The sequence below is a fragment of the Gigantopelta aegis genome, chromosome 13 (genome assembly GCF_016097555.1).
Source record: "Gigantopelta aegis isolate Gae_Host chromosome 13, Gae_host_genome, whole genome shotgun sequence".
Taxonomy (NCBI): domain Eukaryota; kingdom Metazoa; phylum Mollusca; class Gastropoda; order Neomphalida; family Peltospiridae; genus Gigantopelta; species Gigantopelta aegis.
In genome coordinates, this window is record NC_054711.1 from 39066552 (window position 1) to 39085229 (window position 18678).

General features: G+C 38.6%; 3 protein-coding genes across 13 annotated transcripts in view; 1 reads left to right on the plus strand and 2 right to left on the minus strand.

The window, feature by feature from the left end:
* The window catches only part of LOC121387649 (titin homolog), an 83553-nt gene extending 83374 nt beyond the window's left edge, over positions 1–179 (plus strand). For all 11 annotated transcript variants that reach the window (XM_041518826.1, XM_041518828.1, XM_041518832.1 and 8 more), the window contains one exon: positions 1–179. This exon is cut by the window's left edge and continues 95 nt beyond it. In XM_041518826.1, coding sequence (XP_041374760.1) covers positions 1–76 — 76 coding nt within the window. In that variant the 3' untranslated portion in view covers positions 77–179.
* Positions 180–247: 68 nt separating this feature from the next.
* LOC121387308 lies at positions 248–5316 on the minus strand. Its single transcript, XM_041518329.1, has 3 exons — positions 4477–5316; positions 2257–4427; positions 248–361 (listed from the first exon to the last, which is right to left on the minus strand). The coding sequence occupies exons 1-3, from the start codon at positions 4700–4702 to the stop codon at positions 248–250; spliced, it is 2511 nt and encodes an 836-aa protein (XP_041374263.1). The 5' UTR covers positions 4703–5316.
* A 6784-nt stretch (positions 5317–12100) lies between these two features.
* LOC121387426 (FK506-binding protein 2-like) overlaps positions 12101–18678 on the minus strand; it is a 36863-nt gene continuing 30285 nt past the window's right edge. The window contains exon 4 of the mRNA XM_041518536.1: positions 12101–17423. Within this exon, the coding sequence (XP_041374470.1) occupies positions 17250–17423 (174 nt within the window). The 3' untranslated portion in view covers positions 12101–17249. The remainder of the gene's footprint in view (positions 17424–18678) is intronic.

Sequence of the window (18678 nt, forward strand, 5' to 3'; positions counted from 1 at the left end):
GAAAAAAGCCAAAGCTAAACCGTACCCAAAGCTCGAACTTAAACATATTGTACAAGAACTTTTTATGAGATCATAATACTAATTAAAAAACAATAATAATACCACCACCATCACCACCACCACCTTGAAAAAAACACACACAGTGTATCTGTTCTTAGACCTAGCAATAGGTTTTTTTTTTAAATATTTATATATATATTTGTTTTATTCCACTGCCCCCATTCCTTTTCCTCCATTAAATTTCATCTCATTTCTTCCTGATCTGGCAACTTCTTCTATCTTTCAACGTCTTTCGCTGTCCACCTTCACATCCCAGTCCTTGTCTCACCAACTGCGTCATGTGCTTGTCTTTTGTGACTATCTGTCACACACCTGTCATTTCCCATCAGGTTTAGCTGTGGGCTTGGTCTTGGTCATATATTTATTTTATTTTTATTTGTTTATTAACAAAAACATATTTTTGCTGTAATTGGAAAAAAACTAATATAATTTATCAAAATCACTTTATGTTCAGCTTTTCTGTTCCCTTTAGGTTTTAAGTGACATAAAAAAAAGAAAATAAATTTAAAAAAAAGAAGACAATTGACCGACACCTACAGTGACATATTGTTTTACAGTTAGCCGTATTAAAGGCATATTGTCACAGACCACTGACCTATTTAATGGTCTAACAAAGTATTACCAGAACAAAAATAATTTGATTTGTCCCTAAATGTACTTTATTCAACCATCTTCATAAACACCATACTCCGTTTAAGACATTTTGTAAAAATAATTGAAATATGGCAATGGTCCATAATTCAAAAACTAAAATTGCTGAGAGGGTTGACATGGATTTCACTCCATCATGGTTCGGTAAAGGTGATGCAATGGCTAGATTTGGTTTCCAACAATTAAAGTAATTTTTATTTATTATCCATTTTTAGAGAAATAAGGTCCTTAAATCCGTGACAGTATGCCTTTAAACCACAATAATTCTAATACATTTGAACACCATTGTTTCGATACCGTGACAACCACACACGAATATTGAGTCAAACAAATATTGACTCAAATGTTTAGTCCAGAAAATTAAAATTGTATCAAATCCTAGTCTTGTTTAAAGGTAGATAGGTGGACATTTAAAATTGTGGAACTATCTAAAACTGAATCTGCTGTTTGAAATAATTACTAAATTAATTCTAATAAACATGAAGACTCGTTAAGTACATACGGGTGGGATATAGCTCACTGACAGAATGCTCGACAACAGAAGTGTAATGGGTCAAAGAATGGATTGCTCTGTGGACTTTGTTTCCCCCCCCCCCCCCCCCATTCAAACCAGTGTTTACAACTGGCACATCAAAAGCTGTGGTATGTACAGTTCTGTCTTTGGAACAGAGCATATAAAAGCCTCCTTGTTACTTTATCCATAGGAGTAGCCTATGTGTCGATGCAGTGCGTTTTAACCGTTTGTTCTATCAAGTGTTCAAATGTTACCATATGCTAGACACCAAATAGTGGTATTTTACAAATATTCCTTTTTCTTCTTTGAAGTAAAATATACATGTACCTTGAAAAATATAACTGCTTTTGAAATCATATTTTTTCTACCAATAATACATTATTATATATATATACCGGTATATATATCTTTATGTATATTTTAAGGAGTCTTTCACCGTTATTGTTTTCACTAGTATACTTTTAAGCATACATAATAGCATGGGGGTAGGACAGCATACATAATAGCATGGGGTTAGGATAGCATACATAATAGCATGGGGGTAGGACAGCATACATAATAGCATGGAGGTAGGACAGCATACATAATAGCATGGGGGTAGGACAGCATACATAATAGCATGGGGGTAGGACAGCATACATAATAGCATGGAGGTAGGACAGCATACATAATAGCATGGGGGTAGGACAGCATACATAATAGCATGGGGGTAGGACAGCATACATAATAGCATGGGTGTAGGACAGCATACATAATAGCATGGGGGTACGACAGCATACATAATAGCATGGGGGTGGGACAGCATACATAATAGCATGGGGGTAGGACAGCATACATAATAGCATGGAGGTGGGACAGCATACATAATAGCATGGAGGTGGGACAGCATACATAATAGCATGGAGGTGGGACAGCATACATAATAGCATGGGGGTAGGACAGCATACATAATAGCATGGAGGTGGGACAGCATACATAATAGCATGGAGGTGGGACAGCATACATAATAGCATGGAGGTGGGACAGCATACATAATAGCATGGAGGTGGGACAGCATACATAATAGCATGGACAGGTGTAGGACAGCATACATAATATAATAGCATGGAGGTGGGACAGCATACATAATAGCATGGAGGTGGGACAGCATACATAATAGCATGGAGGTGGGACAGCATACATAATAGCATGGAGGTGGGACAGCATACATAATAGCATGGAGGTGGGACAGCATACATAATAGCATGGGGGTAGGACAGCATACATAATAGCATGGGGGTAGGACAGCATACATAATAGCATGTGGGTAGGACAGCATACATAATAGCATGGAGGTAGGACAGCATACATAATAGCATGGAGGTAGGACAGCATACATAATAGCATGGGGGTAGGACAGCATACATAAAAGCATGTGGGTAGGACAGCATACATAATAGCATGGGGTAGGACAGCATACATAATAGCATGGGGGTAGGACAGCATACATAATAGTATGGAGGTAGGACAGCATACATAATAGCATGGAGGTAGGACAGCATACATAATAGCATGGAGGTAGGACAGCATACATAAAAGCATGGAGGTAGGACAGCATACATAATAGCATGGAGGTAGGACAGCATACATAATAGCATGGAGGTAGGACAGCATACATAATAGCATGGAGGTAGGACAGCATACATAATAGCATGGAGGTAGGACAGCATACATAATAGCATGGAGGTAGGACAGCATACATAATAGCATGGAGGTGGGACAGCATACATAATAGCATGGAGGTGGGACAGCATACATAATAGCATGGAGGTGGGACAGCATACATAATAGCATGGAGGTGGGACAGCATACATAATAGCATGGGTGTAGGACAGCATACATAATAGCATGGAGGTAGGACAGCATACATAATAGAATGGGTGTGGGACAGCATACATAATAGAATGGGTGTGGGACAGCATACATAATAGCATGGAGGTGGGACAGCATACATAATAGCATGGAGGTGGGACAGCATACATAATAGCATGGAGGTGGGACAGCATACATAATAGCATGGAGGTGGGACAGCATACATAATAGCATGGAGGTGGGACAGCATACATAATAGCATGGAGGTGGGACAGCATACATAACAGCATGGGGGTAGGACAGCATACATAATAGCATGGGGGTAGGACAGCATACATAATAGCATGGAGGTAGGACAGCATACATAATAGCATGGAGGTAGGACAGCATACATAATAGCATGGAGGTAGGACAGCATACATAACAGCATGGGGGTAGGACAGCATACATAATAGCATGGAGGTAGGACAGCATACATAACAGCATGGAGGTGGGACAGCATACATAATAGCATGTGGGTAGGACAGCATACATAATAGCATGGAGGTAGGACAGCATACATAATAGCATGGAGGTAGGACAGCATACATAATAGCATGGGTGTGGGACAGCATACATAATAGCATGGAGGTAGGACAGCATACATAATAGAATGGGTGTGGGACAGCATACATAATAGCATGGGGGTGGGACAGCATACATAATAGCATGGAGGTGGGACAGCATACATAATAGCATGGAGGTGGGACAGCATACATAATAGCATGGAGGTGGGACAGCATACATAATAGCATGGAGGTAGGACAGCATACATAATAGCATGGAGGTGGGACAGCATACATAATAGCATGGAGGTAGGACAGCATACATAATAGCATGGAGGTGGGACAGCATACATAATAGCATGTGGGTAGGACAGCATACATAATAGCATGGAGGTAGGACAGCATACATAATAGCATGGAGGTAGGACAGCATACATAATAGCATGGGTGTGGGACAGCATACATAATAGCATGGAGGTAGGACAGCATACATAATAGAATGGGTGTGGGACAGCATACATAATAGCATGGGGGTGGGACAGCATACATAATAGCATGGAGGTGGGACAGCATACATAATAGCATGGAGGTGGGACAGCATACATAATAGCATGGAGGTGGGACAGCATACATAATAGCATGGAGGTAGGACAGCATACATAATAGCATGGAGGTGGGACAGCATACATAATAGCATGGGGGTAGGACAGCATACATAATAGCATGGAGGTGGGACAGCATACATAATAGCATGGAGGTGGGACAGCATACATAATAGCATGGAGGTAGGACAGCATACATAATAGCATGGAGGTGGGACAGCATACATAATAGCATGTGGGTGGGACAGCATACATAATAGCATGGAGGTAGGACAGCATACATAATAGCATGGAGGTAGGACAGCATACATAATAGCATGGAGGTAGGACAGCATACATAATAGCATGGAGGTAGGACAGCATACATAATAGCATGGAGGTAGGATAGCATACATAATAGCATGGAGGTAGGACAGCATACATAATAGCATGGAGGTAGGACAGCATACATAATAGCATGGGTGTAGGACACAATACATTGTGGTTAGGCCATCGGTCTACAGGCTGGTAGGTACTGGGTTCGGATTCCAGTCGAGGCATGGGATTTTTAATCCAGATACCGACTCCAAACCCCGAGTGAGTGCTCTGCAAGACTCAATGGGTAGGTGTAAACCACTTGCACGTACGTTTGTGTATGTCTTATAAAAACAACCTGTAGCATGGTTTGTATGCTTGTGAAAACAGTAACTGTAAACGGCCCTTAATCACGTACGTTTGTGTATGTCTTATAAAAACAACCTGTAGCATGGTTTGTATGCTTGTGAAAACAGTAACTGTAAACGGCCCTTAATCACGTACGTTTGTGTATGTCTTATAAAAACAACCTGTAGCATGGTTTGTATGCTTGTGAAAACAGTAACTGTAAACGGCCCTTAATCACGTACGTTTGTGTATGTCTTATAAAATATATATATGTTCATCTAGTCTTGCATGTTGAAGGGAAGAAATTATTTTGAAAGAAATTGGTGATATCTATTTATTAGAATCAACAAACTGTGCAATATTTCAATTACATGCAACATTATTGGTTGTTATCTGTGAACTACATGTTATTATTGTTTTTAAGGTTGGAACAAATAAAGTCTGTTACAAAACATAATAATTTATTTTACTTTACATATCACCAGCCATTTGATGGGGGAACATCAATTTTTAGTGGCTGTATATATAACTTGGTCAATATAGAATATCAGGTTACTACGTTTTGATATCGTGGTTATTTGGCGAGGTTTAGATAACGATGTAACAGGCTAGTTTCAGCTCCCCTGTTGCACTGTTATCGAACTGAGCTAAATAAACACGATATCAAAACGTAGTAACCTGATATTTTTTTTATCATGCAACCCCTTTCAAGTTATATTTTTGTAATATGTTTCAATCAAAAGCGGTATAGAAACTATTAGTATTATCGTATAGAAACTACTTCCAGAAGTCGGACAATAGCAAGTGCCCAAAAGCAACTTGGGAATGGCATAGCCAGCCTATAAGTTATGTGTTTTCAAATTTTAAATAAAATACTTTGATGATATTTCAAAGTCTTTTATGTCACATTACAATTTTTGTACCTTTTTCTCTGAAAATAAACTCAAGTGATCTGTAGATCTAAATCACTGGCTGCTAGTGACTGTGACGTCAGGCACTGTTCCCAATGTAAACATTCTTTGCAGGAAGCTACTTGCATTTTTGTTTAAAAAACACTGCTAGTTCCGAATGGGAGCGAATAATAGAAAATTGAAAAATAAGAGGTAATTTGATGTTACAGGAAGTGTAAATGTTATATTTATTTATGCAGTTCAACAATTATTGCTGTAAATGGATGTTTGAAAAATTAGAAAACGATCTACCTGAAAATTGAGCAAACATTCATCATGCGCACAACTCATTTCCTAGTGACATGATAACACTATTCAGGTAGGGGTTATCAGGTCGGTAGGAAGCATGGTTGCATGATAAAAGACAATCTCACAGTTTTGAAGCATTAATTACGTTTTAAAGTTGTTACAAAATTATAATAATATATTTGAATTTACTTATTTTTTCATATCACCAGTTATTTGATGGGGAGAATTAATTGTAAGTGACTGTATAACTTGGTCAAAGAGTTTTGAAGCATTAATTACATTTTAAAGTTGTTACAAAATCATAATAATATATTTAAATTTACTTCTTCTTTTTTGATATCACCAGTTATTTGATGGGGAGAATTAATTGTAAGTGGGGGACATGCCTAGTGGTAGAGTTCTCGCTTGATGCACGGTCAGTTTGGGATCGATTCCCCCGGTGGGCTCATTAGGCTATTTCCCGTTACAGCCAGTTCACCATGACTGGTATATCAAAGGATATGGTATGTACTATCCTGTCTTTGATATAGCAAGCCTCGGATTTCTTTTTCTTTTTTTCAACTCGTGCTGATAAATTATATTACAAGACACTCAGGGAGTATCCTCTATTAATGTATACTAGTAATTTCAGTTATTAAAACAGATAATTTTAATCAAAATCATGTCAAAGGTTGCAAATCCAGGATAGTCTCGCTAAAGGAGACGAATGTACATCTATATTCTTACAGGGGGTGGGATGTACCCCAGTGATAAAGTACTCCCTTGATGTGCGGTCTGTCTAGGATCGATCTCTATCGGATGGTCCACTGAGCTATTGTTCCAGCCAGTGCACCATGACTGGTATATCAAAGGCTGTGGTATGTGCTATCCTGTATGTGGGATGGTGCAGATAAAAGATCCCTAGCTACTAATTGAAGGGATGTACCCCAGTGATGTGCGGTCTGTCTAGGATCGATCTCTATCGGTAGGTCCATTGAGCTATTGTTCCAGCCAGTGCACCACGACTGGTATATCAAAGGCTGTGGTATGTGCTATCCTGTATGTGGGATGGTGCAGATAAAAGATCCCTAGCTACTAATTGAAGGGACGTACCCCAGTGATAAAGTACTCCCTTGATGTGCGGTCTGTCTAGGATCGATCTCTATCGGTAGGTCCATTGAGCTATTGTTCCAGCCAGTGCACCATGACTGGTATATCAAAGGCTGTGGTATGTGCTATCCTGTCTGTGGGATGGTGCAGATAAAAGATCCCTAGCTACTAATTGAAGGGATGTACCCCAGTGATGTGCGGTCTGTCTAGGATCGATCTCTGTCGGTAGGTCCATTGAGCTATTGTTCCAGCCAGTGCACCACGACTGGTATATCAAAGGCTGTGGTATGTGCTATCCTGTCTGTGGGATGGTGCAGATAAAAGATCCCTAGCTACTAACTAATTGAAGGGACGTACCCCAGTGATAAAGTACTCTCTTGATGTGCGGTCTGTCTAGGATCGATCTCTATCGGTAGGTCCATTGAGCTATTGTTCCAGCCAGTGCACCACAACTGGTATATCAAAGGCTGTGGTATGTGCTATCCTGTATGTGGGATGGTGCAGATAAAAGATCCCTAGCTACTAATTGAAGGGACGTACCCCAGTGATAAAGTACTCCCTTGATGTGCGGTCTGTCTAGGATCGATCTCTATCGGTAGGTCCATTGAGCTATTGTTCCAGCCAGTGCGCCACGACTGGTATATCAAAGGCTGTGGTATGTGCTATCCTGTATGTGGGATGGTGCAGATAAAAGATCCCTAGCTACTAATTGAAGGGATGTACCCCAGTGATAAAGTACTCTCTTGATGTGCGGTCTGTCTAGGATCGATCTCTATCGGTAGGTCCATTGAGCTATTGTTCCAGCCAGTGCGCCACGACTGGTATATCAAAGGCTGTGGTATGTGCTATCCTGTATGTGGGATGGTGCAGATAAAAGATCCCTAGCTACTAATTGAAGGGATGTACCCCAGTGATAAAGTACTCTCTTGATGTGCGGTCTGTCTAGGATCGATCTCTATCGGTAGGTCCATTGAGCTATTGTTCCAGCCAGTGCGCCACGACTGGTATATCAAAGGCTGTGGTATGTGCTATCCTGTCTGTGGGATGGTGCAGATAAAAGATCCCTAGCTACTAATTGAAGGGACGTACCCCAGTGATAAAGTACTCCCTTGATGTGCGGTCTGTCTAGGATCGATCTCTATCGGTAGGTCCATTGAGCTATTGTTCCAGCCAGTGCACCATGACTGGTATATCAAAGGCTGTGGTATGTGCTATCCTGTCTGTGGGATGGTGCAGATAAAAGATCCCTAGCTACTAATTGAAGGGACGTACCCCAGTGATAAAGTACTCCCTTGATGTGCGGTCTGTCTAGGATCGATCTCTATCGGTAGGTCCATTGAGCTATTGTTCCAGCCAGTGCACCATGACTGGTATATCAAAGGCTGTGGTATGTGCTATCCTGTCTGTGGGATGGTGCAGATAAAAGATCCCTAGCTACTAATTGAAGGGATGTACCCCAGTGATGTGCGGTCTGTCTAGGATCGATCTCTGTCGGTAGGTCCATTGAGCTATTGTTCCAGCCAGTGCACCACGACTGGTATATCAAAGGCTGTGGTATGTGCTATCCTGTCTGTGGGATGGTGCAGATAAAAGATCCCTAGCTACTAACTAATTGAAGGGACGTACCCCAGTGATAAAGTACTCCCTTGATGTGCGGTCTGTCTAGGATCGATCTCTATCGGTAGGTCCATTGAGCTATTGTTCCAGCCATTGCACCACGACTGGTATATCAAAGGCTGTGGTATGTGCTATCCTGTCTGTGGGATGGTGCAGATAAAAGATCCCTAGCTACTAATTGAAGGGACGTACCCCAGTGATAAAGTACTCTCTTGATGTGCAGTCTGTCTAGGATCGATCTCTATCAGTAGGTCCATTGAGCTATTGTTCCAGCCAGTGCATCACGACTGGTATATCAAAGGCTGTGGTATGTGCTATCCTGTATGTGGGATGGTGCAGATAAAAGATCCCTAGCTACTAATTGAAGGGACGTACCCCAGTGATAAAGTACTCCCTTGATGTGCGGTCTGTCTAGGATCGATCTCTATTGGTAGGTCCATTGAGCTATTGTTCCAGCCAGTGCACCATGACTGGTATATCAAAGGCTGTGGTATGTGCTATCCTGTCTGTGGGATGGTGCAGATAAAAGATCCCTAGCTACTAATTGAAGGGACGTACCCCAGTGATAAAGTACTCCCTTGATGTGCGGTCTGTCTAGGATCGATCTCTATCGGTAGGTCCATTGAGCTATTGTTCCAGCCAGTGCACCATGACTGGTATATCAAAGGCTGTGGTATGTGCTATCCTGTCTGTGGGATGGTGCAGATAAAAGATCCCTAGCTACTAATTGAAGGGATGTACCCCAGTGATGTGCGGTCTGTCTAGGATCGATCTCTGTCGGTAGGTCCATTGAGCTATTGTTCCAGCCAGTGCACCACGACTGGTATATCAAAGGCTGTGGTATGTGCTATCCTGTCTGTGGGATGGTGCAGATAAAAGATCCCTAGCTACTAATCGAAGGGATGTACCCCAGTGATAAAGTACTCCCTTGATGTGCGGTCTGTCTAGGATCGATCTCTGTCGGTAGGTCCATTGAGCTATTGTTCCAGCCAGTGCATCACGACTGGTATATCAAAGGCTGTGGTATGTGCTATCCTGTATGTGGGATGGTGCAGATAAAAGATCCCTAGCTACTAATTGAAGGGACGTACCCCAGTGATAAAGTACTCTCCTGATGTGCGGTCTGTCTAGGATCGATCTCTATCGGATGGTCCATTGAGCTATTGTTCCAGCCAGTGCACCATGACTGGTATATCAAAGGCAGTGGTATGTGCTATCCTGTATGTGGGATGGTGCAGATAAAAGATCCCTAGATACTAATTGAAGGGACGTACCCCAGTGATAAAGTACTCTCTTGATGTGCGGTCTGTCTAGGATCGATCTCTATCGGTAGGTCCATTGAGCTATTGTTCCAGCCAGTGCACCATGACTGGTATATCAAAGGCTGTGGTATGTGCTATCCTGTATGTGGGATGGTGCAGATAAAAGATCCCTAGCTACTAATTGAAGGGACGTACCCCAGTGATAAAGTACTCCATTGATGTGCGGTCTGTCTAGGATCGATCTCTATCGGTAGGTCCACTGAGCTATTGTTCCAGCCAGTGCACCACGACTGGTATATCAAAGGCTGTGGTATGTGCTATCCTGTCTGTGGGATGGCACATACATGTATATAAAATCTCTCTTGCTACTAATCGAAAAATGTAGTAGGTTTTCTCTCTAAGACTACATGTCAGAATTACTAAATGTTTGACATCCAAGTCAATGATTAATATATCGATGTGCTCTAGTGATGTGAAACAAAACAAACTTCTACATTCTTACATATACGCATACACATACTAGAGATGCGCAGTATACCACAATATAATTTTGAAAACATAACACAGTATTTTTCTAGCATACGGGTATATTACCCTTATATATTTTGTACGTGTGTTAATGGATGTGTTATACTTTCAAAAAAAACCTACCAGTTTAAGAAAAGAAACAATATCTCCACTTGTTCGGAACAAATTTTGATTGAAAGGTGCATCATTTTATTAACTTGTATGTCTTACAATTCAGATCGCAATCACAATATGAAGATTTGGGCAATATACTCATCATTAAAACATAAATAAAGGAGATAGATAGATATAGAGAGAGATATAGAGATAGAGATATAGAGAGAGATATAGAGATAGAGATATAGAGATAGAGATAGAGAGAGAGATAGAGAGAGAGAGATAGAGAGAGATAGAGAGATAGAGATAGAGAGATAGAGAGAGAGATAGAGAGAGAGAGAGAGAGAGAGAGAGAGAGAGAGAGAGAGAGAGAGAGAGATAGAGATAGAGATAGAGAGAGAGATAGAGATAGAGATAGAGAGAGAGATAGAGAGATAGAGAGATAGAGAGAGAGAGAGAGAGAGAGATTATAGTTTGTTTTGTTTATTGGCACCACTAGAGCACACTGATATATTAATCGTAGTCATCAGACGAAACCCGCTACATTTTTCCTAATGCAACAAGGGATCTTTTATATGCACATTCCTCACAGACAGGAAAGCACATATTACAGCCTTTGACCAGTTGTGGTGCACTGGTTGGAATTGGGTTGAATGGAAAGAAAGAAAGGTTTTATTTAACGACGTACTCAACACGTTTTATTTACGGTTATATGGCGTCGGACATATGGTTAAGGACCACACATATTTTGAGAGGAAACCCGCTGTCGCCACTTTATGGGCTACTCTTTCCGATTAGCAGCAAGGGATCTTTTATTTGTGCTTCCCACAGGCAGAATAGCACAAACCATGGCCTTTGTTGAACCAGTTATGGATCACTGGTCGGTGCAAGTGGCTTACACCTACCCATTGAGCCTTGCAGAGCACTCACTCAGGGTTTGGAGTCGGTATCTGGATCCATTGAGGTAGTTTGATCCTGCGACACAAACATCTCAAGCAAGCACTCAGCTGACTGAACTAATACCCGCCCGAAGAGAGAGTTAGTGTTAGGGAGTGAGATTGTGCGTTTTATTTCACTCGCTTGATGTGCGGCCAGTTTGGGATCAATCCCCGTCAGTGGGCCCATTTGGGCTATTTCTCGCTCCAGCCAGTGCACCATGACTGAAACATCAAAGGCAGTGGTATGTGCTATCCTGTCTATGAGATGCTGCATACAAAAGATCCCTTGCTGCTGATCGAAAAAGAGTAGTCCATGAAGTGGCGACAGCGGGTTTCCTCCTTCAATATATATGTGGTCCTTAACCATATGTCCGACACCATAACCATAAATGAAATGTGTTGAGTGCGTTGTCAAAATATTTCCTTATAAACCATGCCATTATAAAAGTATGTTTGCCATTTTGACTGAAAACCCCTGCACTTGTGAAAACAACAAAAGAATTAAGTTGATATGAATTGTTTTATTGTTGAAATAACTTACACTAATGGAATGCTGTGACAGTTTCAATCACACATGTATGACTACTATAAATATAACATGCTTGCCGACACCAACACAAAATTAAATGGAAGACATGAGAGTTTTGATCAGGCTTAGCATCTGTATAAACATATATAGCAATTAACCCCAAGGGCAAGGTGTGTGAAATCATTCCAAAAAATTTCACTAAATGTGAATTTGGTGAATAGTACCATGCCATAATAAAATGATATTAAAATATAAGCGCAAAATAAAAAGATCCTTTGCTGCTAATTGAAAGCCAATTACCAATGAGTCTCCAACCTTTACGGCCAAATGTGAAGATCTGCTCCAGTACAGAGGAAGGGGGGGGGGGAGAGCTGTTGACCCACCACCCATCTCGTACAATTTACGGCTGAATAAAACAATGAAGTTTGCACACTAACTTATAGCCAGATTGCATGCAATTTGTTCATTTCTCATATACATAGTCAGTGATTCTGCTAGAAAGAAATATTTGTGTATGGTGCTTGGAAGTGAATGCAACCACAGTCAACAGGGTGTATGGGGGGGGGGGGGGGGGGGGGGCCTCCCCCAGAAAGAAAATGGGTTAAAAAATCACACAGTAATTATAAGAGTAATCAATTTTGTCAAAACGTACAAAACAAATCTGTAAAATATTTTGGGTATGGCCATACCCGTTTTACCCTCTGACAGAAACCTACTATATATGATCATATACAGCTGCAGTACTATTACTATTTCTATACTATTTTAACGGCAAATATTTAATGTAAAAAAAAAAAAAGAAACATCAACAATAAAAATGCTTTTTAAACTCTGTAATTCATAATTACAAACCAGATATGTTTTTGTTTTTAAGATGTGTACATGTTTTTCACCAAAAAATTTTTAATAAAATAAACCAACATGTACTAGTACTTCAAATGGGATTCAGTTGTGATTTTAATTTTCAATGTTTATTATTTATTAAATATCTGCACATCTGGCAAAAATATAAAAAACAGCAGTAGCCTTTTTAACAATCTTTTAATAAAATATTTTTTGGTAAAATTAAAGTAACTAACCAAAACAGTATTATCTGTAATAATAATATATATTAAATATATATATATTTAAAAAAAAAAAAAAAAAAAAAAAAAAAAAAATAGGTATAAAAAACCATTGTGATTTCCGTACCCTATTGTTTGGTTCCTAATTATCATATTCTGGCAACTTTTTCATAATTTTGTGATCCAATCAACTGACTAGATATAGATGATAAACAAGTATCAAAAAATATGTATTGATTTCTTGTTTTTGGTTTTTTTTTTTTTAGCAAACGAGAGATTATTAAACAATTTAAATTCCATATTAATTACTTTTTCTTGCTGTAAAATTAATTATAAATCTAATGTGGGGGGTTTTCTAGTGACTGTAATGTTTGCAGTAACTCAAACCAAATGTTACTACTGAACAAAATTAGTGAAAAGTAAATCCACTACAAACATGAGGACAGTCCTAAACCAATACAGATATAAATACTTTAAGCAAGAAAATGTCATTTTAACTATATATAATGCCGCTACTGACCTTGGCCCCGTTCCACGAAGCGATCTTAGCCCTAAGATCATCTTAAGGGCGAAGATCGTTTCATGGAACGGGCCCCAGAACTATTTAACAATTGCTTTAAAATCAACAATCTGGCACTTCCATTAGCAGGTATATTTTGTGACTTCTTATGATTTTTTGTGACTTCTTATGATGCAGAATACTGTAGAAATGGTCATCAAGGCAAAATATTAAATTTCTGTTGCATTCTTTAAAAAAAAAATTTTTTAAATAAATAAATATTTATTGTCCCAGATCATATAGCAGTGTCGGGGTTGGGAGCCCCGAATCACTGCTTTACATATATATCCATGTTCTAAGCAACAACAAAATATGTTAAAAATAACAAAACTAACAGAAACTGATTCAGACTAAAGTTCAACACATGCTTACAGTTGGACATGGGACAGTCATCACAAGTTAACGGAATCCCATTGGACCAGTTATAGCAAACATGATTTTCTTCATTTCTTGATGAACGTGAAAATAATGTCAAGGAACGTCATACCTGATGAACGTCACTTTATCTTGGTACTTGGTCTTATTGAGTGTTATTATTTAGGACACCCCCTCCCAAAAAAAAACCCAATAATCTAAATAGACTATGACCTTTTAGTGTCATTATTAGTACCTGTAAGTATGTTTCAAATTTAATTATAATAATTATGGGTTATTTCTTTAACATTCATCGGAGTTTGAACAAAAAAAATCATCCTCAAACTTGTGTGTGAACTGCTTCGTCGAATCAAATTGGCAAATGATATTTGTTTATACCCCGGATGAATGTAAAGATACAATCCTTAATTAAAAAATACACTGATTTTTTTTTTGCAGAATTAAATGTCTCAACTACAACCTTTTTGGTGAACTGTGATGAACACGCATAGGCACAACTACAAACCAAGTTTCATTGATTTAGGATTTATAGTTTGTGAGCAACTGATCCAAATGCGAAACTATCATAAAGGTTGAACTTGTAACCACTCCCGTCAAAAAAGTAAAGAGACAAAAATTGCTAGTAGTAATACATATATTTATTACTATTATCCAAGTCAAGCCGTATATAAAACTCTATAATATATTTAATGTATAAACTGAATGTGTAAAACGCCTCCAAATAACTTTATGTGGTTTAAAAAAAAAATTACAAATAAAAATTAATAAAAACCAGAATACCTCCATGCCTACTACTAATTAAAGCTCTACAAAATAAATATTTACATGCAAACTGTTTGAATAATACTATGATTTTTCGTTTATTTTCTGTTTGACCCATTTGATATTATTACTACTGTCAACATTTAACACTTTTTATGTAACAATCTCTTTGATATTAATGTTTCAAGTTTAATATAATTTCTCATACATGCATCTTGTATTCAGTTTGATATTACATTATTTTATTATTACCATCAGAGTTTAAAGTAATTTCTTGGATACATTTTTACCCTGTTCCGTATTATTTTTATTGTCGGACACCAAGATGGCAATCGCCAAATCCGTATTCAAGTTGAATGTTGGTTAATTTGTTTAGTAACAAAATCGAGAAAGATTTATGCAGAAAACCATCTTCACTATTAAAGACAAAATTAATATGACTTTAGCTATACATTTTCAAAGAAAATCCTCCAAATAATGTTTAATTTAAAACCTGACTTTTCATAATGCCAATAAAACCAATTAGTTTTTTTTCTCTTTCATGTAAAGAGTCTGGCACCCTTTATTTTTGGCAGTCCGTCTAAATTGCTCCAATCACCTTCAACTTTGGATGAGCAGTCTAATTTTTGGTTTGGCCTCTAATTGATCCCAGACATGGTTATTCCCAACTTACTAAAAATTTTCCAAATTCCGCCCACCTCAAACTTACACCCCCCCCCAATCCTAATTTTTTTTTCTCTTTTGCTACATGACAACTTTCGATATGAAAGATATTCTAAATTAAGCAGTCAAAGTTCCAGTGTATTCGTAATTAATGGTAAACTTCAAGCAAAAATATTCTAAGAGACTAATTTTCTAGGGTTCCAGAAAATCTGGATTTACATGTACATACACATTGTAGGTCTCTCAAAGGGGGGGGGGGGGGGGGGGGGGGGGGAGGAAAGTACTGGTATTTGGAGCAGACTGTTGTGAAGCACACCCATCATGGACCGAAGTTCCAACAATGTCGTATGAATTAGGAGTGTCCAAAATAGGAACTACTATGCCTCATCTTATCTATATATATTTTTTTTTCCTTACACATTCATTTAATTGGTTATTTCCCTATTGTTTATGACATACGAATGTACAGTACAGTCCATATCCTATAATCCAAATACTTATTCCACCCCTGCTTAAAATGATGCAAGTATCTAGGTAGTAAAACCATAAATATAAATAATTTGCATAAATAATTAACATGCTAATTTTAAAACCTGACCAATTTTATTTTTTTGTAAATATTCCGTAAGGCTTCCACTACTTTTTTAAAATTTGAACATACAATTTTGCGAGAATGTTTTTGTTTTTTTAATGTGGTTACTGGATGTAAACATTTAATAGCCAAACATTGTATTTGATTGGTCATTTGAAGAAAACAAAAACATCCCAGTTTTCATCATGTTTAATCAATTAGGTTTTATATCCATAAAAGATTGCCCCGTTCTATTTTTTGATTTCGCAAAATGAGTATATAGTTTTGGGTTTTTTAATTTAACGGCACACACACATGCAATGTAGTTATTCTAATGCTAGGCTCAGACTACCAACTACCAGCACAAAGTCAGCCAACTGAACAGTTGCATTGTGGTTCCCCCAACTTACGACAGGTACACTCAAGATTAACAACTAATGGGTTATACGACGAGAATCGATTTGTAAGAGCGCTCAGACTAGCAACTGGACAGTCGTAGGAGTTGTATACGACGAGAATCGAGTTGTAAGAGCGCTCAGACTAGCAGCTGGACAGTCGTAGAAGTCATGACAGCACAAAGTTGGCCAACTTTCTGCTGGCAGTTGGTAGTCTGAGCCTAGTACAGTATCCACACAAAATGTTACAAGTAAACATAAAAAAGTAAAATTATTCAAAATAAACCCAACACATGTAATATACATGTATTATATAGATGTGTATTACATACTAAACTTTTGCATTTTTTTTTAAAAAGCATACACACATTTTTTTTTTTTAAAGCATACACACACATATGTATATGATCTAAATAATTGAGATGATTAAAAATCAACGAATGAAAATAAATCCAGTACATGTAGATATACATGTATTGTACACACATGTATTACATGTAATATATTAAATAGTTAGCTGTGGCCTAAAATCTGGTACATACTAAACTCTACAATTATACAACATTTACATGTATAATTGATAGTTTTTTTTGCTCATGTGAAAGGAAATACATGTTAGTCATTTTGAATTTGTCAATCTACCCCCATTCTATCCCAACCCCACACCAATTTTTTTTTTTTTTTAACTGCGACCCTGAAATGTGGTACGGACTAAAAAATCTACCATCAGACAAGCATTATAATTCGTCATGTTTCGGTCCACTGAATTCATCGTGGGAAATGAAACCATCTTTGTCTTTATCTTCGTGTTCAAAAATCTCGCTAGCCATTTTCTCATTAGATTCCATGTTCCCCTCTGGGCCATCTTGTGGCTCCTCCCCTTTCATCTGTTCCTGGAGAAACTGCACTACCTGAAACATTAACAAAATAAATGAATAATGTGATATATTATACATGAATAAAATAACAATCAGGTCAGGTCAGGTCAGGTCAGAGGGTTTATGTGCACATTCAGAACAAGCTGTTGTAGTGTATGCCTGTCATGGGTGCAGGTGCTGGCCTAGCTTAGCACACTCCTCTGGCACATTTTTGAGCAGAACTAAACGTACATGTTAAGTATGAAGCTAGAGGGCCTCGTAAGTTGCATAACTTGTGCCCAATCCATTTGTACATTATATGCAATAAAGTATGGAGTTTTAATTATCTCTGTACACAATGTAGTCCAATATATATATATATATATATATATAATAGTTTAAGAAGTAGCAGGCTACAACAGTGATGATAGCAGGGGGCAAAGCGGGGGGTCTGGGGGCCCTCCCCGAGAAACATTTGAAAAATCGAACCTCTGAGATGCATTCTCATGGCCTCTGTTAGCGCAGATCAGTTACCATCCATTAAATGCAGCAACTGAACAATTTTACTCGAAAAGTAGGCGGCGGCAAAAGCTGTTTCAGGCGGCGATTTGCCGCCGGAGACCGGGTACTTTTGAGGGCTCTGTATATATATATATATATATATATATATATATATATATATATATATATACTGAACAAAATAAGAAACTTCCGCTAACTTTGCTTGAACATAACTTGATGAAAACAAACCGGGGGAATAATTGTTATATATGCGTTTAAAGAGTGTTCCATGATGCATCGTTTGGTGCAAAAATCATGGCCATAGGTTAACAGCAACTGGGAGAAATTTTTACCAAGTGTGGTAGGGGTTAAAAATAAAAACACCCACTTAATAATGGGTATGACCACCTCTTGAATTGACCACTGCAGTGCATCGCAGGCGCATAGAATTGACTAAAGTGTTGATTTCTGCCTGTGAAATATTGTTCCATTCCTGAATGAGCGCTTGACGAAGTTCGTTGGCGTTAGCGGGTGGGTTGGGGCGAAGCCTCAATCGTCTGTCCAGACTATCCCAGGCATGCTCGATGGGGTTGAGATCAGGACTTTTAGCGGGCCAGTCATCAATGAAATCAATGTTATTTGTCCTAAGAAAATTTACAGTGTCTCTAGCTGTATGAGAGGTGGCATTATCATGCTGAGAAATCGAGATGTTGGCATTGTTATGGAACAGAGGAATGACGTGATGAGCGAGAATGTTATCGCGGTAACGTTGAGCATTTAAAATCCCATCAATGACGACTAGTGGTGA

Coding starts and splice junctions, on each gene's coding strand:
- LOC121387308 (XM_041518329.1), bottom strand. CDS start 4,702: ATGTATTGTGTCCTACACCCATGCTATTATGTATGCTGTCCTACCTCC. Junction 4,428..4,476: donor TCCTACCTCCATGCTATTAT/GTATGCTGTCCC, acceptor CCCACCTCCATG/CTATTATGTATGCTGTCCTA. Junction 362..2,256: donor TCCCACCTCCATGCTATTAT/GTATGCTGTCCC, acceptor GGTGTGTGACAG/ATAGTCACAAAAGACAAGCA.